This window comes from Heteronotia binoei, chromosome 16, assembly GCF_032191835.1.
Source record: "Heteronotia binoei isolate CCM8104 ecotype False Entrance Well chromosome 16, APGP_CSIRO_Hbin_v1, whole genome shotgun sequence".
In the NCBI taxonomy this organism is placed as follows: Eukaryota; Metazoa; Chordata; class Lepidosauria; order Squamata; family Gekkonidae; genus Heteronotia; species Heteronotia binoei.
In genome coordinates, this window is record NC_083238.1 from 35,045,888 (window position 1) to 35,072,340 (window position 26,453).

The 26,453-nt window shown below is 43.5% G+C and overlaps 1 protein-coding gene across 1 annotated transcript in view; it reads left to right on the forward strand.

Annotated features, from left to right (window-relative positions):
• The window catches only part of MTX2 (metaxin 2), a 66,726-nt gene extending 64,277 nt beyond the window's left edge, over positions 1-2,449 (forward strand). The window contains exon 10 of the mRNA XM_060256963.1: positions 1,974-2,449. Coding sequence (XP_060112946.1) covers positions 1,974-2,163 — 190 coding nt within the window. The 3' untranslated portion in view covers positions 2,164-2,449. The remainder of the gene's footprint in view (positions 1-1,973) is intronic.
• The last annotated feature ends 24,004 nt before the right edge of the window (positions 2,450-26,453 follow it).

Consider the following 26,453-nt stretch of genomic DNA (forward strand, 5'->3'; position numbering starts at 1 on the left):
TACAGCCTCCTACCTCAGCCCCATTACTTTGAGCTGGGCCTCATCCTTTCTTTGAGACGTCCCTGCCCCTTAGATATTTGACCAAATAGTCGCAGTGGTAACTTCAGTCAACCCCAGAAAGCCTTAAAAAGGTGGATCCATTGGGGTGGATGCAGAAAGTCCACTGTGACCAAAAGACAAAGTGCCAAAGCAGCTTTTAAATGTGCCATAGGAGGAGTTGCAGCTACACTGGTTTCCGAAAAATTCCGAGCTTCTGGACTTTTATTCATTTATTGGAATTATATCCCAGCTTACTCCTAGGGCTCAGGACAGCTAAGAACAAGCGCCAGTACAATCCTAGGCAGGGCTTGCACTCTTGTACATCCATTGACTGAGAAGGAGGTAGCTCTGCTTAGAATTGCATTGCTAACTAGGTTCAGATATTGGTTGTGAACAAAACTCTTCTATATAGGATTTTCTGTTGCATACAATCTATATAGGATTTTCTGTTGCATACAATCAGATCAAGCTTGAACTCTCCCTAGAAGCTAACATGACTAAACTGAGGTTATGGTTAGGGATGGGCACAAACCGGGAAAATAGGGGTTCAGGGTTTTCACAGACCTCCAATAAATTCCTCCACTGGACAAATGGTGTTTTATCTCGTTCATGGTTCGTCTAGTTCATGGTTCGTTCCATCCTGAGTGATCTCTGAAGACATTTAAATGCCTTTAAAGCTCACTTCCTGTTGGGCATGGTCAGTTACAGTGGGCTGACTTGGGAAGCAAAGGGGAGGCATGTTAAAACCTTTCCAGATCTGTCTTCACTTCCCCAGTTGGTCTGCTGGGGAAGCGAAGGGGAGAGAGAGTGGGTCACTTTCACTCCCCTCATCTTGGAAACTAAGGGGAGTGAAACTGAGCCACTATACCAGGCCAGCTAGGGACACTAGACAGCAATGGCATGGCTGGGGGAAGGAGGCGGAAGCATTTAAATGCCACAATTTCTCCACTGTGCCCTATGGCCCTGGCAGGCTGGCTGGGAAAGCAAAGATTAGGGGGAGGTCTCCCCATGGGCTTAGTTGAAGCCCGACAGCCCAGCAGACCCTACAAAACAGCTGATCCTTTAGGGAGAGGTCTCTCCGTGGGCTCAGCTGGGGCTCAAAGGGAAGGTAGCTTGAACTGCCTTCTCTCCCAGGATTGACTTTCCCAGGTGCTCTTGGCTTCTCAGTTGCAGGACACCTGAGGAAGCTGATCCTGAGAGTGAAGGCAGTTTAAACTGCCTTCCATTGGCTTTCCCAGGAGCCCCACAACTGCAGGGTGCCTAAGGGAAGCCAAGGGTTGGAGGGAAGGCATGAGGGTTCGTGGGAGGCAGTTCTCCAGAATCCCTGGATTGGGAACTACGAACCGGGCCACTTCATGCTCAAACCATGGTTCGTGGTGCGGTTCGTGCCCATCCCTAGTTATCATACTTTGATCACATTATGAGAAGATTCTGAGAGTCACTGGAAAAGGCAATATTTGGAAAAGTTGAAGGCAGCAGGAAAAGAGGACAACCTAACATGAGATGGATTGACTCAATCAAGGAATTGAGTTTGCAAGATCTGAGCAAGACTGTTGACGATAGGACATTTGGAGGTCATTAATTCATAGGGTCGCCATAAGTCGGAAACAACTTGGTGGCACTGAACACACACAGACAACCAGTTCCATGCATGCATCCCCCCCCCCCCCCCCATTCCCCTCTCCTGTGACCAACTTTCAACTTCTTTTCCATGCTGTTTTTGAGGGTCCTTCATCTCCCCAAGGTGCAGTGACATTTTGTGCTCCAGCAGGAGGTGGGGAGGAAGAAAGTTGGGATCCAGAGGCAGAAACCCTTCCATCAGTACAAATTACTTAGTGGGTCACAGCTGATCTATGAAGCCAGCACAGATGCTTTCTTTGTATGAAATTGAGTGGTTGGTTTGTGTTTTTCAAGATATTTTTCCTCCTTTCTAGGCCAACTGAGTTAGATGCTTTGGTGTTTGGACATCTCTTCACAATCCTTACTACCCAGCTGATCAGTGATGAGCTATCTGAAAAAGTGAAAAACTATAGTAACCTCGTATCGTTTTGCAGAAGAATAGAGCAGCACTACTTTGAGGGTCACGCCAAAGACTCGACTTTCAGGCCATCGTTGATAAGCTGAATGGTTATATGGCAGCGGAAGTTGTAAAATGGGAGCTTTTGATTTTTCTGTTGTTTAATGAAGACCAGCCATGAGTTTGAAATCGGGCTTTGTTGCACTACTTCTGTTTGAAACTGCCAAACCCCCCAAAACAACCCTGCCTACGAATACGCTAGAATTTAGGACAAAATTTACTGGAGTTTTTTTTCATTATAATAGCCTGTATGCTATTTGAATTTTACTCTAAAGTGCCCTTGAAACAACACTGTATTAAGATTTAACAACAATAAAATTTACATGGACTGTGTTAATATTGTCCTTTTTCATCATCCTAAGCAACTCTTACTGGGCATTCTATGGTGTTTTCAAAATCATCGCCATTTGTAGAGTTCATAAGTTACATGATCAAGATAATCATGAAAACAAAAACCTGTTTAGATTCTTATGGGTTGCAAGTGAGAAGTTAGGTCTGTTTATCTTGCAGTAGGAAGAGTTTGCATTTCTGTAGGAGTAGCCTCCAAAATTAAAACAACTATAGTCAATTCCAACAGACTGATTCAAGACAACGTGGCATCAAAATAAATGCTCATTATGTAAGAGTAAATGGACTGACCCCATGCCAATTATTACAGCAGCAAAATTGGTCCCACTACACGCAGGGCATTGGTCTCTCCATATATGGGGGACTCTCTAGGTGTGCAGACAAAGGATGATGAATGAGCATATTCTATGGAATGCTGTGAGTAGCTGAGAGTAAGTTAAAAAAAATTAAAAATAGAGGGATATAGAGAAATTGGCCTGCTGAAGCCTCTGAGAGTCCAAGATCTGGCCGCTGAAATTTTCAAACTCTTTTTTGCCGTTATGTTCCTTCAAATTTGAAGTTGATGGAAGGATGCCTGTCGACCACACATACCAGGTAAGGAGCTGACGTACTTGTGGAACTCCCCCAATTATAGAGAAAAATGTTACTTTATAAATAAAAAGCTGGAGAAAATTCACCTGGCCACAGTCATACATACCTCAGTAAAATCCTAACTTCACTATTGTTGCATGCTGCATATGGGGCTAATCTTGAAAAAAGGAAATTACAATTGGTCCAAAATGTGACAGCTATTGTCCTATATCATTCTCTGTTGGAATGATCATATTAAACCAGTGTTATAGCATTTACACCAGGGATGTCAAACCTATGGCCTGCAAGATTTAACCAGCCCGCTCAAGGCTTTAATCAGGCCCATGGCTTTCTTCTCTCCTCCACCTTCCCTGCTTGTCCTTACCTTTTGGAGCTCGAGCTGGAGCTGACACTGAGCACAGGAAGCAGAGGGTGTGGCTGCCAAACCTCTCAGCTTGGAGGCAGAAGCTCCTCTGGGTTCGTTTAAAATACAAAAAAAGTTGCAGAGAAAATGCAGAATAGATTTTCCATTCTCAGACTGGACTGTCTGGCCCTAGAGACTGTAATGGAAAATCCATTTTGCATTTTCTTTGCAACTTTTTTTTCTGCAATATATTTCAGTGGAGCCAATGCAAGACAATTTACTTTCTTGGCTCCCGTTATTTCCAAAGGGCCTTCAAGCCTTCTTCATTTCACACTACCCTGTAAAAAACCCCTGAAACCCTGCCTGGAGAGCCACTGGTACTGTGAGTAGGCGGCGGCGGTGGAGTTTGCAATGCCCAGCCATTTCATGTTTTCCTAGGCTCAGATGATTTTATATTTTTAGTTTCTGCTGTGATTTTTGTGCTTTTTCTTGATGTTTTATTTTTTTAAATTGCGTTGCCAAATCCCACTATCTCCCCCCCCATTTTAGGCAGTAGGGTTGCCAAATCCAGTTCGGGAAACTCCTGCAAATCTGGAGATGAAGCTTGAGAAGGACAGGGACTTCAGTGGGTACAATGCCATCAATTCCATCCTCCAAAGCATTCATTTTCTTCAGGGGAACTGATCTCTGTAGTCTGGAAATGACTTGCAATTCCTGAGGATCCTTATGTCCCACCTGGAGGTTGGCATCCCTATTAGGCAGGCATCTTTTAAGGGTGTAGGGGAGGTTTGGGGGGTGTCAGTTATCTTAAGACAGTTAAATAAACATAATATTGCAAGAGTATTACTGTTTTCAGAAAGTTTGTATTGTTAAGTTTTAAAAATAATATTTTTAATTGTGTTTGTGTCTTTTATAAAGTTTGTATCTCCTCTACCTGGCATTACATTTTATGACACATGCGGCCTGATTCAACAAAGTCTCATTTATGACTGATCCATCCCTCATAAGAAATGAGTTCAAAATCCCTGATCTACACAGTCTTGCAGTCTTTCCCCACACGGTGCTGGGTTGGATCTTCGTTGGTGGAAATGGCCATCAAGTCACAGCTGAATCCTAACGACCCTGTGAGGTTTTCAAGGGAAGAGGCCTTCAGAGATGGTTTGCTGTTACCTGCCTCTGCCTCACAACTCTGGTATTCCTTGAAAGGTCTCCCATCCAAATATTAGCCAAGGCCGACGCTGCTTAGTTTCTGAAATTGGATGAGATCAGGCTAGCTTGGGCAATCAGGGCAGGGCAGATTGATCTTTGAAGACCTATGATGGCAGAATACCTGTTTAGATTCTTATGGGTTGGAAGTGAGAAGTTAGCTCTCTTCCTTTCTGACTGTGTCTCAGTCAGCCCACGACTTGATATCAACCCAGGAAGTCTTCCTTTTGGAACAAGCTTAGCAGGGATTTAGCTGATAGAAACCCATAGAAGGTCTTTCTTGGCTTTCTCTCCCCTCCTCAGCTTGGAACCACTGAAAATGTCAAGACAGTGTGCGATTGCAATAAAAAAGACCAACGCCATGCTGGGAATTATTAGGAAGGGAACTGAAAACAAATCAGCCAGTATCATAATGCCCTTGTATAAATCGATGGTGCGATCTCATTTGGAATACTGTGTACAATTCTGGTCACTGCACTTCAAAAAAGATATAGAATTGGAAAAGTACAGAAAAGGTTAACTAGAATGATTAAAGAGTTGGAACACTTTCCCTGTGAAGAAAGGTTAAAACGCTTGAGGCTCTATAGCTTGGAGAAATGTCGACTGCGGGGTGACATGATAGAGGTTTACAAGATTATGCATGGAATGGAGAAGGAAGTCCTTTTCTCCCTTTCTCACAAAACAAGAACTCATGGACATTCAATGAAATTGCTGAGCAGTTGGGTTAGAACAGATAAAAGGAAGTATTTCTTCACCCAAAGGGTGATTAACGTGGAATATACTGCCACAGGAGGTGACGGTGGCTGCAAGCCTAGCCAGCTTCAAGAGGGGACTGGATAAACATATGGAGCAGAGGTCCATCAGTGGTTATTAACCACAGCATATTGTTGAAACTCTCTGCCTGGGGCAGTGATGCTCTGTATTCTTGGTGCTTGGACGGGGGGGGGGGGGGACACAGTGGAAGGGCTTCTAGCCCCACTTGTGGACCTCCTGATGGCACTTGGTTTTTTTGGGTTTTTTGTGGCCACTGTGTGACAGAGTGTTGGACTGGATGGGCCACTGGCCTGATCCAACATGGCTTCTCTTATGTTATTCCTGCAGGAATTGAGTATATATCGTATTTTATTGATGCTGAAGTGTATTATTTATTTATGTTTTAATTATCTGACTGCATTTAACTGCATTTCTATTGTATATCATCAACTTTTAAAATTTTTTATTGTATTTTACTGTGGTCTTAAACCATTTTGGAGACTTTTAATTGAAAGGCATGTACATATATATATATGAACATATGAAGCTGCCTTATACTGAATCAGACTCTTGGTCCATCAAAGTCAGTATTGTCTACTCTACTCAGCCTGGCAGCTGCTCTCCAGGGTCTCAAGCTGAGGATTTTCATGCCTACTTGCCTGGACCCTTTTGGAGATACTGGGGATTGAACCTGGGACCTTCTGCTTACCAAGCAGATGCTTTACCACGGAACCACCATCTTTTTTTTAATGTAAATTAATTTTGAAAAATTAAGCCCCCCCCCCCCTTGCTTGATGAACCGTCCAAGAACATGGACTGTTAAGAATACTTTGAAGGAAAAAATTGGGGGGAGAAAAAATTGACATCAATCATGCCAAAGAAGTTAGGGACAAAAGAATTAGAGTTGGGGAATTCATGATGCACATGTTGTGCCTGTGTGAAGTGCTGTCAAATCGCAGCTGACTTATGACAACATTTAGGGTTTTCAAGGCAGGAGATGTTCAGAGGTGGTTTGCCATTGTCTGCTTCTGTGTAGCAATGCTGGACTTCTTTGGTCGTTTCCCATCCAAGGACTAGCTGGGGCTGATCCTGCGTTAGCCTCCAAGGTCTGATGAAGTCAGGCTAGCCTGGGCAATCCACATTACCCAACCCCAGTCACCCCAACAGGGGTCATTCTGTAGAAAAAGAGGTGCCAGAGCTCATTAGTGCAACTCATTTGCATATGCCACACACCCCTGACATCACCGGAAGGTGTACTAAATTATATCAGCTCAGCATCTACCTTAAAATACTTCTGGAATTATAATTGTCATAATAAAACCTTACTCCCATCATACTTTTTAAATTACTTTCTCCTATGTGGCCACAGTGGCATGATGAAGATTTCCATCTGTCTGCTTTATGTGTTTGGGTTATTTTCCCATTTTTTTTGTGGGGGAAAATATTAGAAAGTTTGTCAAATCTTTGAGTTCAGCAAAATTCTCATAGGAGGTTTGAATAATGGAGCCCAGAAGCAAGTATTGGAGGGTGGGGGAGAGGGAAAGAAAGAGCACAATAAAATTTAGAAGTTCCAGAGCTCTGCCCAAAATGAGGCTTGCACCGTGACCCCACCCATACAGCAGTGGGAGGGAAAATATCTCCCTTCCCTGGCTGAACTATTTCAATTTGGTTGAATGCTTTCTATTTTAACAGAAAATTAATTTAGTTAGTATTCTCTTGTTTATCAGACACTGATGTCTCACTGCCAGTAAACCACTGGAACATTCTATAAGTCAGTGATAGATATGCATCCAGTTTAGTTAACACTAAACACTAGGTTCTGCAGTACTTTTTAATGCAGCTTCAGAGGAACTGCTGGTAAAGGATGTGGTACAAGATTCTTGGATTTACAGCCACTGCTCCTGTATCCTGTAAATAAAAATAGCCAGTGAGAGCAACTGGGTGGACTCCTGCACCCTCCATTCGCTTTGATTCACTGCCGTGGAATATTTGGTGCGTTCAGTGAATGCAGGAAATGAAAATCAGTGCAAATGGAGCCAACTTTACTTCCAAAGGAAGCAGCTGCAAGGGAATGGGATTGTATTCTGTAAATATATCTGATAAAAACACACAGCAGAGGCAGAAAGAGTTACTGGAAGGTTAAAGAGCACTGGGTTCAGGAGCTAATGACCCTATACTTTTTACAGCTATGTTGTTAACAAGAACTAGTTTGCAGATTGGATTTTTTTGAATAGGTGTAAATTTTCTAAAGTCTCCTTAGAACAACTGTGGCAGCAAATAACCCAGGGAGGTTTGAGATTTATTTTTATTTGTTGGTTTTCTGGTTCTAAGTCTAGGAATTGAAGGTCTCTCTCCCCACAGCACAAGATCAGAGCCCCCCTTTAATTGCAGGGTCTGATGAACACCGTTAGAGTCTGGAGTGTGGCTGAGAAGGAAGGACTTGTCCAACTGAACATTTCCTCTTGGTTTACATTTGCTAGGAAGCCAGTCATGAGAGATCAGGAAGGAGATCAGGTTGACTAGAATAGCTGGGATTTCTTTCTGATGTAAGATTTGGCTTAGAGTACTGAAGTGTGTCATGTACAGATGTGAGCTCTTCCTTTAAATGTGGTAATGTTCTATAAATTGCATGTGGAACAAATGAAAGCCTTGCTAATGGCATGCCTTGCAAAATTCTATAAACACTATTAATTACATGCTGGTTTTAGTTGATACCTGGCCTGCCTGATAGCAGCTAACTTTAAAAAGGTAAACAAAAGATCAACCAGCAAATTGTATTCAGAATAAGTTGTTTAGCTCTTAATATCTGCTTCTCTAGCCCCATCTCAATTAGAATAAACCCATCTACCTTGGCTTGTATTTTATTTTGCTAACAGTTTATGCACCAGATTGTTGCTCAAGGCAGTAATACCCCAGCCCTGCAGTTACATGACATATGAAATCTGTAAAACTATAGGCCATAAATCCAGAATCAAAAGTGGAGACTCAAAATCCAGCAGAGGATTCCATAAAGGCCTACAAGCACAGAGAGACATCTGATTGTAGGCCTTCTGGAACAAAAAGAGGTTTTAACCCAATCTGGAGGACTTGGTGCTGCTTCAGCTCTATGCTCTGAAAGCATAGACCACGTGTGGCCAAGCTGTGGCTCAGGAGCCATGTGCTGCTCTTTCACACACACTATGTGACTCTCTAAGCCCCCCCCTCCCGTTAGCCGGTTTGGAGAAGGCATTTGTCTCTTTAAATCATTTTTCCAAGCCAGTCAGTGGCTTGGAGAAGGCATTTAAAGTTAAAGTTGCTTTCTTTCCACCTCCCTCCACATCCCCATTTATTTTCCATCCTCCCTCCCTCCCTCTCTTCTATGTGGTATGTTAAGCAAGTTTGGCCACCCCTGACATAGACTGTACAGCCAGTGTGACATCAAGGTTAGAGTTTGGGTCTAGGATCAGGGAGGCCCAAGGTTCAAATCCCAACTCTGCCATGGAATCTTGCTGGGTGACCTTGGGCCATGGCACTCTGTCTAACCTACCTCACACTTGTGGTGAGAATAAGATGGAAGAGAAGTGAATGATGTAAGTTTAGGGTTGACAAGCTGGTGTTCGAAATTACATGGAGACTTTGGGGGTGGGGCTAGAGGAGGGCAGCAGCCCAGGGTTGCCAATCCCTTGGTGGGTTATTTATGAAATATATATATAATATTGTAGTTGAATCCTATTTTGAACTGTTTCACTTTTAAGAGAGTTTTTTTGGAATTAGGTTTAATAGTAGCTATTTCTTGTGTATGACACTTTGTTAATTTTCCACAGCTTTTGGGGTTGTTCTAATCCCTAGGTAAGGGCAGGGGATCCCCCTTGTTTGGAGACCCTCCCCCTGCTTCAGGGTCATCAGAAAGGGGGGGGAATGTCTGCTGGGCACTCCATAATTCCCTGTGGAGATCAATTCCCATAGGGTATAATGGAGAATTTCTCTGTGAGTATCTGGGGCTCTGAGGTGGGGGTTTTTGAAGTGGAAGGCACCAAATTTTCAGCATAGCATCCAGTTCCTCTTCTCCTAATTCCGCAAGGCTTGCAAAACAACACTATTTTGAATGTCCTTCAACCAAAATACATAGATGTCTAACACCATGGCATGGAATTTAGCACCAAAACTGTTGTTTTAAAATTGCATTAATAATTTAAATTGTAAATTGTTGAATTTTAATTGATATTATTGTAATTGTTTTTATTGTTCTATTGTTGATTAAATGTTGTTAGCCGCCCTGAGCCTGCTCCAGTGGGGAGGGCAGAATATAAATACGAAAAATAAATAAATAAATTCTCAAAATATTCTCCATGTTTCAAAAAGATTGGACCGGGGGGTCCAATTCTATGAGCCCCCAAAGAAGGTGCCCCTATCCTTAATTATTTCCAATGGAAGGAAAGCATTTACAAGTTTAGGGTTGCCAATTCTAAGCCAAATGTGATAGTCAGAACAACCTTTGGAGTTCAATAATGCTTGTCACAACCTTGCTGCTAGCTCCACCCTCAATATCTCCTGGCTCTACCCCCAAAGTCCCAGATATTTCTTGAATTGGATCTGGCCACCCTAGAGGGGCCTGAGCAATGCCAAAGAGTTCCCCCTTCAAAGCAGCCATTTTCTCCAGAGGAGCTGATCTCTGCCAGCTGGAGATCAGTTGTAAAAATGGAGATCTCCAGGACCCACCTGAAGGCTGGCAACCCGATCCAGAGGTCCCCACTGGGAAGAAGGAGGGGCATAAATGATGCAAATCAATGAATTTGGGGAGTTTTTTTCTGGAAAATTCTCAGTGTAAGGCTCCATAGGAAAAGATATTTAAGTGAAAGGTGGGGGTCACTGCATGTGTTACTTGATGGTTTCTTTACCAGGTGACTTTATTCTTTAGTGTGGTCTGCTGGCGGCATCAATTTTATAGTCAAGTGTCAAGTGTGTTTGAATCAGCAGTGACTTCCTGGATTCCAGTTTGCAGCAGAAATGATGCCACAATTTGTTCAAAAACATCCAATCACCCGTTTAACTTCTTTGTAAAGTCTGACACTATGCATTAATTCAGTTGGAGAGGGTCTTTCAGATTATATATCCCAGCTATCTAGACATGATTTAGCAAGAAATACTGATCTATCGTAAGCAAATAAAGTGCAGATAAATCTATTTGAGCTACTCAGACTGCACTTAAGGGGATGGAGAAGAGAGGATTATGTTGCAAACTCAATAAATTAAGCAAAATGAGCTGCAAGACTTTGCAGATAAATAATTTCTGTAAACTTAACCTTCCTTTTTTTGTTTGTTTCATGCTGCCTTCACCTGCTCTCCATTGCTTTAATTGTGTTGTCAGAACACTTGTTTAAATTAGGTTAAGAATTGGGGATTCAAAAGACAGGATGAAGTACTTCCTTTCCTGTTTCACAGTTTTAATAGAGAAGTAATGGCGTTTGAAAGAGCCCTGTGGCGCAGAGTGGTAAAAGCTGCAGTACTGCAGTCAGAACTCTCTGCTCACAACCTGAGTTTGATCCCAGCAGAAGCTGAGTTCGGGTAGCCGGCTCAGGGTTGCCTCAGCCTTGCATCCTTCTGAGGTCGGTAAAATGAGTACCCAGCTTGCTGGGGGGGGGGGGGGGAACAGATGACTGGGGAAGGCAATGGCAAACCACCCTGTAAAAAGTCTGCCATGAAAACGTTGTGAAAGCAATGCCACCCCAGAGTTGGAAACTATTGTTGCTTACACAGGGAACTACCTTTACCTTTAATGGCATTTGAAGGCTATTATCACAAGGACTCGAGTGTAGACTTTGTTAAGAGGCACAGGGCTTCTGTAATGGGTCAACCACAATATAATGGGTTTGTAAGCTCTGAATTGGAATCTCAAACACAGAGATGACATGCCACCAGTAACTAGGGCTGTAACCTTTTAGTCAGTACAACTGATTGATTAAATGTTTAAAACTGCAGTTGAGAAAGCATTGTGGGCTCTTTTGTTTGGGCCCTTGAGGCCTTTAATACCCTCTTCCACTCTCACTCCTGCACCTTCCTGCTTTTCCTAGTGCTGAGGAACAGTGCAGAAGAGGACTTCAGTGGCAGCAAAGAGGTGGTAGCTCAGGGGTAGAACATTTGCTTTGCATGCAGAAGGTTTCGGGTTCAATCCTCAGCATCTCCAGTTAAAAAGGCCCAAGTTGTTGGTCAAGTGAAAGATTCTCTGCCTGAATCCCTTGACTGATCAGAGTAGACATATTGACCTTGATAGCTCAGTGGCAGCTTTGAGGCAGCTTCATGTGTGTTCATGGGTCAACAATTCATGTCCCTTTCCCAATGGGCTGGCATGCTCTTGAAAAATGAATTTAGGCGGCAAGATTTCTGCTTCTTCTAGAGCACCTCTCAAGCAGTGTTCCCTCTAAGCTGAGTTAGTGTGAGCTCGCTCACAGATTTTTAGCCTCCAGCTCACACATTTTTGTCTTAGGTCAGGAAGGATGACCCTAGAGCACAATAATTTATGCAGTAGCTCACAACTCTAATGCCAGCAGCTCACAGCTTTAATGCCAGCAGCTCACAAAGTAGAATTTTTGCTCACAAGACTCTGCAGCTTAGAGGGAATACATCTCTCAGCTCAGCTGCTTCAGTTGTTCGGGGCAGTCTGAAGGAAGCAAAGGGGAATAATGTGCAAGCAGGGCCAGCCGTGCCACTAGGCAAACTAGGTGATTGCCTAGGGTGCCAGACTTCTGGGGGTGCCAAATTGGGCACCCCATGTGACTCAGTGATGTTATCAGTGCTGGGGGGGGGGGGCGCCAGATGTTAACTTTGCCTAAGGTGCCAGAGAGTCTAGGGCCCGCCCTGCCGGTGCAAGAGGACAGGAGAGGGATGTCTTGCTTTAGAAACTGTGCCACTGGGAAAGGCTGGTCATAGGTCCAGGGGTAGGTTGCTGCCTTTACTCCACCATTTAGCAAAGCTGAGAGAGGCAGACAGGGTATCAGGGGGAAATCAGCTTGCAAATTACTCTTCTCTTCCCTCAGTAGCTTTTTTCCCAGCAAGGAAAAAGATGCAGTCCCCATCCCCCCCAAGAGATTAGCATTTTACTGCACAGGTTAAGAGCATGCAGATGTGTGTAAACAATTGTGGCTTGGATGGTTCATTTGTTGCTAAAGCCAAAAGTAATCAGAAAGGAGGTACTTCCATAACCATCCACCAAAGGTTCAGGGCACTGCTGCAGATATACACTCTCCCCCCTCCCCCCCAAGCCCCCCCTCCAAACTCAAGCTCAGGGGCACCTTAGAGTAACAAGATGTATTTCAGCACAAGCTTTTGCTTCATCAGATGCAGAGAAGCATCACACAGCATACTTGTTGCTTCAGATTGTCAGTTAGTGTGTTTGTTTGCAGATCGCGCCCCTGAGGTTCCACCCATGCTCTGGGCCAGCTGTTTGCCTGGAACAATCGTCAAAGGCAGGCTATCAAGAGCACATTGCAGCAGTCAGGGATATGGAAGCACAAGTGGCAGCTGGGCTTCCACGAAGGTTTGCATTCAGCTGCACATACTTCTTGAACTTTGCCTGTCTGAATCTGATCCTAGGGATAATGATATAGGTTTGTTGTTATAGGTTTTTGTCTGGGGGGAGGGGGAATTTAAAGGGTTAAGATTTTGTGAATATTTGACTGCACTTGTATATTTTTTTTAAAGTTGAATTTAAAAAAGAAGGGGGGGGAGTGTGAGAAGAAGACGACCACAGATTTACACCCTGCCCTTCTCTCTGAATCAGAGTCTCAGAGCGGCTCACAATTTCCTTTGTCTCCTTCCCCCACAACAGACACCTGTGAGGTAGGAGGGGCTGAAAGAGCTCTCCCAGAAGCTGCCCTTTCAAGGACAGCTCCTACGAGAGCTATGGCTGGCCCAACGCCATTCCAAGCAGGTGCAAGTGGAGGAGTGGGGAATCAAACCCGGTTCTCTCAAATAAGAGTCCGCACACTTAGCCACTACACCAAACTGGCAAAATGTTGTTCTGAAAAAGTGAGCGGGCCACATATTCACTGTAGAACAGGCCGATTCAAGTCTAGCAGCACCTCAGAGACCAACAAGATTTTCAGCGTAGGAGCTTTTGAGAGTTAGAACTCCCTTTGTCACTTTGACTTTCAAAAGCACCCCCCTCCACAAAGATATTGTTGGTCTGTAAGGGGAAGGGATGCATAAGTTATAGATTAATATAACACCTATATTTCCCCGTCTTTTCTGTATCCCTATCTCAATTCAAAATGACAATTATAAAGATAAAGCAAAAGTTCAGTGGCACCTTAAAGACTAATAACATGTATTCAATAAGAGCTTTTGTAAGTCCCAGCCCCCTTGCTCATGTAGTGTCAGACAGGGGGACTGGGACTCACAAAAGCTCTTTAAGGTAACACTGCTCTTCTGTTTAATTTTGCTATGACGAACTACCATGGGTCTTGATCAGCGTTCCCTCTAAGCTGAGTTAGTGTGAGCAAGCTCACAGTTCTTTAGCCTCCGGCTCACACATTTTTGTCTTGGCTCAGGAAAAATGGCCCAGAGCAAACTAATTTATGCAGTAGCTCACAACTTTAATGCCAATAGCTCACAAAGTGGAATTTTTTGCCCGCAAGACTCCACAGTTTAAAGGCAGTATTGGTCTTGATATATATGAGTCAAGCAGGGTCTTGATATTTATGGGTCAAATTAAAGTAAAAATATATATAGCAAGCATGTAGCACACTGGAGAACCAATGCAGTTAGAGTGGTTAGTAGACAATACTAACTGATGGACCGATGGTCTGATTCAGTATATCCCATTGGAACCAAAGCATCTATAAGAAGAACTTCAGACATTTTCCCCAAACCCAAACTACCAAAACACCACCTTTTTCTCAAATGAAGCTTGCTCACAGCCATGCTAGATAATGAATGATTATTAACAACCAAGCAACCCCCCCCCCCATTACTCTCGAAACCCCCCACTTCTTCATTATCATTGGCAAACTGCTGGCAAATGACTGCCTCAGCTCCATAATCTCCATTGTCCTTTCAGCCATTCAATTTGCTGGCCAGCTTGTAAACTTGCTATCTAGCTGATTTGCTCTTACAGAACTTACTAGCGAGACAGTGGCTGAAGGTGCTATGCTGAAATCCAGGAGTCTGTAGAGCAAGCAGCTACAGGAGGCCAGTGAACCTTCTGTGCTGAGGTTCTTCATAAACTTGAAAGAAGGTGTATCCTAGAGCAAACTTGGAAGTGACAGTGGAACCACGTTTTGGAATGCAGATCCCCATGGAGTTGCTATAACATCGGGGTGCAAACAAATGTGACCTGTTTAAAGTGTTGCCTGGGCAGGTGTATGGGAGATGCTGAACATCTTGATAGACTGTAAAGGCAAACTACCTTCTCCCAACTGCTTTTGAGACTCTGACGTTGTGGTCACACATACTAAATAATGCACTTTCAATCCACTTTCAGTGCACTTTCCAACTGGATTTTACTGCATTATTTAGTGTATGTGATCACATCACAGCCTGAGAGTCAAAGTAATCCCTGTTTAGTGGGGCCAGTCCTGCCACTAGGCAAACTAGGCAACAGCCTAGGGTGTCGGCCTTCTGGGGGTGCTAAATTGGGTGCCCCCCACATAACTCAGTGACATTATCAGTGCAGGTGGGCGCGCCAGAAGAAAGCCTTGCCTAGGGAGCCAGACAGTCTAGGGGCAGCCTTGCCTGTTAGGAGAAGGAAAAGGTGGAGACCAATGGTTTGGGAAAAGGGAGTGCAGGTAGGGGGAAGAGTTCAGTTCCTTTCCCAGTCCCATTCCTACATTATAGGAATTCAGAACTGCTGTGTGTTAGCACTAGGGTCCTGCCAGCAGGATGTCTGCCTTGCCCCTGAAAGAACACACCTGTATAGGTAGGAATTCCCTCGGTAGCAAATCATATCATGATTAATAGTTAATTATGGTGCCTCTGAGCAACTGTCCTGAAGAAATGGATGATGCCTAAAAGCAACCAATGGGCCTCTAAGTATGTTAATAATAATTAAGCGTGACCACATTACTGTTGCTGGAGAACTTTATAAAGAGCATTGTCATTAAGTAAGTCTGCTCAGAACCCCAGTGGTTGACCGTCTCAGCACCAGACAGTTCGGTTGCTTTTTTCTTGCCCTTACATTATTTATCAGATCTTTGCGGTGTGCATGTACAAAGCAGAGCAGACCAAACTGATGAATTCCTGATATCTCCTACTCAGGAGAAAGTTTTCATGAAAGCAGTAGACTACTTACAAAGGGGGTAGCCAACAGGTCTGGAGAAAAAGGCACTGTTCCTTTAATAGAGGCTTAATATATGGAAACGGGTACATGTTAAAATCTCATGGTAATATCACCTGGTGAATAATATCCCATTAAGCCTCTGTTAAAGGAACAGAACACCCCCTCCTCCAGGCAGTGGCCAACCCTACTTACAAGTGAACATTGTGGCTATGGAGGTCTGGTGGTCTCCAGATGTTCTCCTCTGAACTTCTTGATTCCCTGCTTTTCTTTGTATCTCTGTCCATGCTTTTCTTCTTATGCGCTCCTGTTTTATGAACATGCCCATGAAAGGACACAAACATTTGGCGGGGGGGAACCAACCCACTACTTTAAACTTGATTGCAGATAACAGAAGCAAAACTCCCTCCTGGTCAAAAGCAAAGTATATTATAACTTTGTCATGACAAAAACTTGAATTGCTGATATATTTTTCTGTCAGAAAATCTCACAAAGAAATCTGCTTTTGAAGCTCTGTATTTATTAATGACAGGACCGGAGCTACATGTTTTTTGAGGGGGGGGGGGGCAAAATTAAAAAATGATGCCCCCTTATGGGCCATTCTATTTTATGGTCCCATAGAATACAATGGACTCCATACCAAATTTGGTGCCCATTGGCGCCTGGGGCAAACACCCCCCTCTGCCCCCCCCTAGATCCGGCCCTGATTCATGAGCAAATTTCTTGTAGAGTTGTGGGGGGGGGGAGAGACCCATCAGAATGGTATCCTTTGTGATTTTCTCCAAATGTGATGACATCATGTGGATGGAATTTTTATCATGATGTTGCAGGACCCCCTTCCAGCCCCCCTGCACCCCTCCCCATTGCTTGTCCTGGGCCCTGGAGAGCTCAGGAGGGACTTTTCCTGCCCCTAAGGGTTACATGGCAATCCTTAAGCTGTCTCAAAACTTCAAGACGTGATGTAGAATTGGTCTTTAACTTTTCCAGCCCCAGGGTCCACCTTCTCAGGCTTCCTATGCCCAGCATTAGAGACACATGACAGGAAGAGGAGGAGCTACAATGATAATCTCATTAACAGTGGGCTCCGTGCTGCATATTTGTATGGAGCACTGGAGGACTGACAGGGGGTGGGGTGAGGGAGAGCCGGGCCAGGCCAGGGGAAGAGATAGAAGGCAAGGAGAACTTTTGTGGGAGAGGGATGTGTGTTTCTGAATTTGCCTGTGCTAAAAAAAGGACTCCTCACCATTCCTGAGTGATCTTATCACTAGGGTTGCCAATCCCCAAGTGGGTAAAACACACATCAAACACTGTGTAATTATATGCTGCAAATAAATGCTTTAAGCATTTAACGTATACATTTCTTCATAATTCTTTGTACACTAATCACTATACACAAACTTCTCATTAGTCCAAAGTCCATAAACACAATTCCAATAGTTGATACAACTCTGAATACTTGTAGAAATATGGTACCAAATTCTGCTGTTTGTTTCTGGTTTGTTTAATCCCCCAGTGGGGGCAGGGAATCTCCTGGTTTGGAGACCCTCCCCCCACTTCAGGGTCATCATAAAGTGGGGGGAGGGGAGGGGAGGGAAATGTCTGCTGAGCACTCTATTATTCCCTATGGGTATAATGGAGAATGGATTCCCATAGGGTATAATGGAGAATTGATCTGCAGGTATCCAGGGCTCAGGGGGGAGGGGCTGTTTCTTAAGATAGAGGCACCAAATCTGCAGCATAGCATCCAGTGCCTCTTTTCAAAAGACTCTCCAAGTTTCAAATGGATTGGACCAAGGGGTCCAATTCTATGAACCCCAAGAGAAGGTGCCCTTATCCCTCATTATTTCCAATGGAGGGAAGGAATTTAAAAGGTGTGCGATCCCTTTAAATGTGATGGCCAGAACTCCCATTGGAGTTCAATTATGCTTGTCACAACCTTGCTCCTGGTTCCACCCCCAGTCTCCTGGCTCCACCCCCAAAGTCTCCAGATATTTCTTGAATTGGACCTGGCACAATAATGTCTTCTGCTTTTCTCAGCATGCACAAAAAGATAAAAAGGAACCATGGCACCCTTACTGTATGCTCATGTGCGCTAGCAACCGGAAGTGGCAAAAATGGTTGGATCTGGTCTGTAGAGGTTCCACAGCCCAGTAGGCAGAACTGTACAATCCACCTGAGGTTTCTGACTCATGGGTGAAACATGGATGTAAAAGTACATGAAAAGTGACTGATATTCATTTAAAAACATACTTTTCTACAAGAAGTGTTTTAAAAATCCTGTATGGAAGGCAACTCCCCCTGGTTTGGTAAATCTCCAAGCAGGCAAATCACCTACTGATTATTCTTCACTTCTCCGTCCAGTTCTTTTAAAGTCAGTGTGTCACTGGATTAATCTTCCCTCTCCCCTTCAACTGTTAGGGTTCTTTTAATAGGCATCACACAGGAGATGGGCCCCTTGTGGCCTTTACGATCCCTCCTCGCAAACTCGTTCATTCAGGATGTTCCAATTGCTGTTTTGTAGCGCTAAATCTCCCCCACCAGCTCGACACACAAACACTAATTTCAGCAGGTCAGAATCTGACCCCGATTGGAAGGAAATCTGGAGTCAAATATTCACAGCAGAACACTCCTGCCTGGCTGCATGTCAGAAGCCATCTTGCGGCAAATGTTTCACACACCTTGGAGTGCAGCTTGTGGAACTGATGAGGTGAAGAGCATCGCACAGCATCTCTGTGCTGGTAATCACAGGCCTGAAGAAACACATACATCATCTGCCACATGGGCTGGCGTCGTGAGGGGGGGAAAAAAACCCTTCACATTGTGTAAAATGTTGGACAAATGATGGCCATATGCATGTTCCTCTCTGTGCAGATGGCTCTGCGGCCTCGGCCTAGTGGGAAAGTGGGGGTGGGGGGGGGAGCCAGAGAAGCTGAGCTTGGCTTTCTGAGGGAAGACAGTTTAATATCAGTGACACAGTTTATGTCCTCTGCAAAAACAATAATGGAGAATAAGGTGACATAAATTATTTGCAAATCGGTTGACATATGCAGGCCGTTGTCCTTGCCATCATCAACAACACTCTGTCAGTTTAAGATATGAACCGTGCCACTGCCATTTTATATCACTGGGTTAAGCTTTCACATGGGGTGAGCTTGCGGATTTGTTCTTTTGAGGGCCAATGGAACACCAATCAAATTTCATTATGTTTAGTCATAACGGGTCTCGGCAGGCATTGCTGAGGCCTAAAGATAGCCCACGTATCTGCAGACTCGCATTCTCCCATCAGGTATCCTAGGCAACTTAAAGAACTTGCAGTTATGTCTGTAAAACATTCAAAGCAACTTCAAAACTGTTTAATTGTCCCTGACTTGGATAGCCCAGACAAGCTTGATCTCATCCGATCTCAGAAGCTAAGCAGGGTCAATCGTGGATAGTACTTGGTTGGGGGAGACCTCTTTGAAATACCTGGTTGAGAGGACAGAGGCAGGCTCTATTCAGCCAGCTCTCTGAATATCCTCTAGGCCCCCAGTAGGGGTCAGCCACCAGAGGTCAACATAACTTCCAGCTGCAACACACAGATATACAAAATACAAAAAAAAAATGTTTGTCATTTCTCGTTATAAAGGAAGTGTGGGAACTGGGTTTAATAAAGTGGGAGGAATTATGCATGTTCCCTCTGAAATTCTTGGAGGAAAAGCAGGACAAAAATGTGATACATAGATCCAGGGCTTTTTTAGTAGCAGGAACTCCTTTGCATATTAGGCCACACCTCCCCAATATAGCCAATCCTTCAAGAGCTTACAGGGCTCTTAGAACAGGGCCTACTGTAAGTTCCAGGAGGATTGGCTACATCAGGGGTGTGTGGTCTAATATGCAAAGGAGTTCCTGCTACAAAAAAAGCCCTGCATAGATCAATCCATTAAAGCTATGGGGTTCTCTAACACGGAATCCCAACACACTCTGACATTCTTCCCAATATTCTCCAGAAAACCATGACAGGGAAATTAGTTTTAAAAATAGATTATATTATAGCATACATACAGTATGTTCTTAACTTGTAGTACAACATAACAGTTGGAGAAAAAGTCAAGGTATTGCAATAAATAAATTGCATTTCTTGAGGACCCGAAAGTAATTAAAAAATAATTATTATATAATTAGTATCAATTGTTAGGTTTAGCATTTTACAAATTACATTGGATCAGAACAATATGGAAACGGGGCTTCAGCTTTCCTCCCTCCAACCTCTTGTGTCATTTCCCTGACCTGAAATGACCCCAGGGAGATTCTGTTAGCTCCACCGAGAAGCTTACTTGAAGGCTGGGAAAATGGCACCAGTAGGAAGGCTGAAACCCTTCTCCAATCCATACCATGGTTCTGATCCATCAGGGCTGCAAATACCTGGGAAACATAGAACTATTATCCTCTTGGTATTTGTAATGTGTGAATAAGCACTAGGGAGAAAAGGATCTGGAAGGGTGGGGAGCTCCTTCTTCTCAACTGCCTTCCACTGTCAACCCCCTCACTCCCCACCAAGAAGAACAAAGTAGGAGTCAAGTTTCACCTTTAAGACCAACAAAGTTTTATTCAGAATGTAAGCTTCTGTATGTGCATGCTTACATTCTGAATAAAACTTCGTTGGTCTTAAAGGTGAAGCTTGACTCCTACTTTGTTCTACTGCTTCAGACCAACACGGCTGCCCACTTGGATCTATCCCCACCATGAAAGAAGATGATCTAGGGTGAGATGGAAGACAGAAAGGGAGGGAAGGAATTCTTCTCTAGCTCCGATTTACTATCCACCTAGGAGAGAGACTCAGCAACTGAGAAGCCGCTGAAGGTGGACGATCTAAGTTGTCGATATGTATATTCCAGGTCACACAAATACAGACTTTGGTAGCATCCCTAATACATTAATCCTAGAATACACATTAATTCTAGAATAGTACAGTAGTATGCTTGAAGCAAAGAGACAGAACATGAAAACACTCCATCTCTCAAATAAAACTGACCAAGTGGGGGCCCAACAAGGACTCACAGAAAACCTCATTCCTCCTAGCTGATCCTCCTCCTCAACCTATCTCTACTTTCCTTCCTTCCCTCCCCATCACAGTACCACAGCTTTGCTCCTTTTTCTAGTCCTTTCCTTTCCTCCCACTTCCTTATATAGTTCCCCCATACAGATGCAGCTTTGTCAAAGGGGCTTTTGAGAAGGTACCTGCAGGCTGCAGCGGGGGCTGTGGGTGGCAGGGCGGGTGCTCTGACTGAAATAATTTGCGAGGGGGCCCCTGAGATCTTGATTGCCTAAGAGCCACCACAGGGTTTAATTTGGCACTGCTCACAGGGTTTTTATGAGGATAAAGCTATGGATGGCAGATCCAGCTATAGTATACTATAGTATACTGATCTTTTTGGAGGAAGGTGGACAGGAAAATGTATAAGATAGGTATGTTTTTTTCTCTACTGCTCAGGATGAGGAAGGGAAAGTCATGTATGCTGCCTTGAGCCCCTCAGAGGAAGGGAAGGATAACAGTGTACTGATTGATACATTCTAATGTTCAGACTGGAAAGGTTCCCTATCAGTTTCATTTACTTTCTCCTTTCCCTCCTGACTTCTGTGAACTCTAAGCTCAATAATCAGATGGCAAAATAATGGAGATAAATGAATATTTACAAATGTCATTCCCTTCCTATACCATTTTCTTATCATATTCGAAACGTGGATTTTTTGTTTCATTTTTTAAAATCCCTAATGCTTGTAACCATGACTGTTCCAAAACATGTAATCCTATAAATTTCTCTGGAAAGTAAATTCCCTTTGGACTGAGCACCCAGTGGTCCTTACTTCAAGTAAGAGAATGTTGGGTTGCAACATTAGTTTTGATAGGCAGAGATCTACATGTTGCAATTCATTTGAGTAATTCTTTGGCTAGGTGTTTTGGTAAACAAATTGGAAGGAAAGTGTGGCTTAATTGTAATTAAAATGGTTATGAAATTTGGTAGGTGATGTAAACTGGATTGGTGATATAAGGGATATATGGAAGTTACCTAGAGTTTCATTTCAGTCGAAAGAATCCCATCTTTTCCGGTGAGCCTTAAACACAAAGGATTTATAGCATTTACTTCCTGGAGAGATCATCCTCTTTTGTTGTAGATAGTCATTACTGCCATTGCCATTTTATATCCTTCGGATAAGTGCAGGCACTAAACCAGATAAGTGACTCGCATACAAATTAAATGTGCAAGCCCATTCAGCCTTCCACGCTATCAGAAATGCTTGGATAATATTCGTCCTAATACAGTAAACCTATCGGGGCAGGTAGTGAGGGGAGGCTCCAATGGTAGTATTTTGTTTTACATCTTGGACGTTTTGAAAAATGCAAAAAAGGAGGGGGGGAAGAATGAGCTTTTTTGGTAGACTTTTTATATTTATGAAATGTATTCATCATCTACAAGGAGGCCCAGAACGTCTTCTACAGAAGGGTCTTCCAGAGAGTTCTGGGACATGTCACATAATTCACATGGGGCAACATTGGGCTTCCTGCATTGTGAACTGAGTGTGAACTGCATTGTGAACTGAGTCAACAAACATACCCAACGATTGCCTGTGGCTGCACACTTTAGAGCAGGGGTGGCCAATCTGTGGCTCGGGAGCCCCATGTGGCTCTTTCACACATATTGTGTGGCTCTTGAAGCCCCCACTGCTCCACTGGCCAACTTGGAGAAGGCATTTCTCTCTTTAAATCACTTTGCCAAGCCAAGCCAAACCAGCAGCTTGGAAATTACATTTAAAGTTGCTTTCTTTCCACCTTTCCCTCTTCCATTTTTTCCTTCCTTCCCTCCTTCCTATCCTGTGGCTCTCAAACATCTGATTTTCATGTCTTGTGGCTTTCAAACTTCTGATGTTTATTCTATGTGGCTCTTACATTAAGCAAGTTTGGCCATCCCTGCTTTAGAGGAACATCTGTGGGGTTGGGTGACTGGTTTATGGACTGGAATTCTGGCAGATTCCCAAAATTCTATAATGGCTTGCATGTAACAAGACATACACACAGAACTCCACTTGCAGAATGGATCCTGCCCCCCCTTCCTCTGATACTACTCATCTGAACTCACAAAACATTGCTCAGCATTCTGCAGTGGAATGATGTACTTGTGAAGCTCCCTTCACTCTGCTGGTGGAAATGCTCTTCTACTGGTGGAAAACAGGCATTAGCTCCAGCCCATTGTATGACAGTATGCCTTTGAATATTCCTTAATGTCAGTTGCCATCACAGGGCTTCTTAAACATCTTCCCTTTGACCATTTGCCCTGATCTATATCTGTTGACTTCCTGCAGACAAGCAAAACTATTTTTTTTGTTTCAGTAATGTTGGCCATTGGTATCTGTCTCTTGGTTCAGTGTTTTTTGGCTCTGCCACTTTGCTGTTCCCTATTTTGTGTTTGTTGGTTACTTTTTCATATCTCTATTTTTATATAATTTCATTGCAGTTTGTGAACAGCTTTGCCCCTTCAATGCAAACCAGGTTATAAAATCGATAAATCTTTCCAGCTAAAATATCCTTTGTTTCCTTTCCTTTGGCAGCATATAGGTCCCTATCTGAAACTTTTCAAAACATGGCTGGATTTTTTTTTCCCCTGGACTAGGTGATTTATAAAGAATACACTCTGATCTGACAACATTGGATGATTATTAAATGTAATTCACTATAGCTTTAGTGTCCTTCCTGCAGTACTTCGTCCCTAGATGCTGAAAAATATCTTTGCTTGGGTTGGATCGTCTTTCCTCTTTAATTTCCTTGAGCAGATGGGATGTCTACACACATACACACACACACAATCCCATACTTGAATAAGAGTGTATACCCCAGCTTCAACAGCCAAGATTCTTACTAATGACTTTGAGCCTAAAGGTTACACCTTCAGTAACTTGGGAAATATAATAGTATACTCCCAAACATAGTTATGCCTTTCTGAACCCATTGTTTCCAATGAACTTAAAAGGGGGCAACTGTGCTTAGGATTGTGGTGTAAGGGGCTTTCCTCAGGCCACCAGCCCCACCTTTCGGCCTTTGATAGGACTTATTAGATTTACGAGGATCTTTGACAAATTCTTACACACTTTTTAGTTAATACTCTTCATTTGGAAAGTTCCCACAGATTTTCCCAGGCAACTTGTCCCAATATGGATAGAAAAGATTTAACCCCCCCCCCCCACACACACACTCCCTACACAATAAAAAACAGATTGACAGAACAATCCTTCCTCTTTCACATTATCTTCCTGTATATTATGGAAGCCGTTGTGTTGTGTGAACAGCAACATGTCAGAGGAATGAATGTGGGGCAGGACTCAGCTGCTGGTAGGGCTTCCTTAGGGTATGATATGATAGGATGATAGACATATTCAAAGTTAATTAGGGCTTTTTTTGTAGAAAAAGTCCAGCAGGAACTCATTTGCATATTAGGCCACACCCTCTTTCTTAGGGTGGCTTGAAAATACTCTTGGATGGAAGGAGCAGGGAGGGGTATCTTGGAAACCTGGCTGCCAATAACTGATCTGGACTGAGCTTCTGTTTCCCTCCCTGTTGCAGGTGTTGAAACCTGAGTCTGGCATTATGCAGGGCTTTTTTTTTTTAACAAAAAGCCCATCAGGGACTTATTTGCATATTAGGCCACACCCCCAACTTCGCCATTGTTTCACATAGGGCTTTTTTGTAGAAGAAGTCCAGCAGGAACTCATTTGCAGCCTGAACTGCATTCCTGTGCGTTCCTACTAAAAAAAAAGGCCCTGAATAATATGCATAGTGGGTGGGAAGGGAATCTTAATACTTATAGGTGATCCTTACATGCTTGGGAACCATATCTTTGTGATTTTCTTTTCTTTTTCTTTCTTGTAATCTCTCCCCCCCCCCCCCCCCCAATTTCTATCATGCCTGTGCTCTGATGAAATTGTAAAAAGTTGGTCAAAGCCTTTGGTGAAACGAAGGAAAACAAAGTACAACCTCGTAGCTGTGTTGGGCTGTGTACATCTCAAGCTGAATAATAATAATAATATTTATTTCTTCAAGAAACATCGTGGGGTCTCCTCAGGAGCAAGTGGACCAAGGATTCCCTTTAACATACAGAAGGATGGAACTTTATTCTTATGAGATAATTCATTCTGAACTTTCAAAGACTATGTTCTTCCTTTTTGTTCACTAAGGGTGTTCTATTTATCAGTGTATGGTTTGGAATAATGTTTTGTGAGAATGTTTCAAATAGTATTAAGAGGTTTATAAGTATTAAAAACTGTGTTAATTGATATAGAGGCTGGTTATCACAGCACCTCAGGGTTTACTCTTGAAACCTTTTGCTGTGATTCTCTGTGTGTTGCTCAATCTCCAGACAGGGCCTTGGTATCTCCCAGAATTATAAGTGATCTCCAGATTATAGAGAACAGCTGCCCAGGAGAAAATGGCTGCTTTGGAGGGTGGGCTCTGTGGCATTATACTAGAGGTCCCTCCCCTTTCCTAGCAGCACCCTGCCCAGGTTCCACCCGCCCCAAAAAAATCTCCAGGAATTTCCTAACCTGGAATTGGCAACCCTAAATTCAAAGCAGCCACTCCCAGTCTAAAGACAAGCTGCCGCATTCTGCATTACTTAAGAAGCTTCCAGATTTTTGGTTTATTTGTTTGGCAGTAGCATGGATCACTGTAATTTGGTCAGATGAGTCCAGGTAGGGAGACAGTTTATATGGAAGATGCTGTGGTGGAGGGAAGTGTTCTTACCAATATTTTCCATTAACCCTAGGTTCAAAAATACCTCACAAAATCTTCACACGAATATAAGGATGTGAAGTATGAGTTCACCAGCATCAAGACACTTTGGCACAGAGTATTCCTCCTTGCATGGCCATGACCAGTGCTTGGTTTACATTTCCTGTCCCAGGCTCTCTTGGTCTGCTGCCCTGCCCACAGTGTCTTGATGCTGGTGAGCTCATACTTCACATCCTTATATTCAGGGCTTTTTTGGCAGAAAACCCCCAGCAGGAACTCATTTGCATATTAGACCACACCCTCTGACACCAAGCCAGCCGGAACTGCGTTCCTGTGCGTTTCTGCTTAAAAAAAAAAAAAAAAGAGCCCTGCTTATATTTATCCAGTTCTGCCTCCAAGGTCAGGTGCTCCTCTCCTCCCTCTTGTTTCCACACCAGGCTTGCGATGTAGATTAGGATGAGAGTGTGAGACTGGTCTGAATTCACCTAAATGCATTTCATAAATAAGTCCCATTTGAATCCTAGATCAATATGGGTAGCCATGTTGGTCTGTCTGTAGCAGTAGAAAAGAGTAAGAGTCCAGCAGCACTGTAAAGACTAACACTCCTCCACTTGTAGCTGCTGGAATGGCCTTGGGTTAACCATAGCTCTTGCAGAGATTGTCCTTGAAAAAGCAGCTGCTGTGAGAGCTCTCTCAGCCCCACCCACCTCACAGGGTTTCTGTTGTAGGGGAAGGAGATAAAGGAGATTGTAAGCCACTCTGAGACTCTGATTCAGAGGGAAGGGCGGGGAATAAATCTGCAGTCTTGAAGTCCAGTTTGGGTCACGTTTTCTCCTTGGATTCCGCCAGTGTTTGTTGCCTTTAACAGAACTGATCCTGAATTTTCTTGACATACTTCCCAGATTGGGAGATGATCAGTCATTTTCCATGCAAACAAATACAGGACAGTTGGAGAGCAAGAGAGCTTGTGCATGTAATCACCAAGGAAAAAAAAAATCCAAAATATAACATACCACCAGTCAATATTGACTACTCAGACTTGAAGTGGTTTTCCAGAATCTCAGCCAGAGGCCTTTGACATCATCTACTT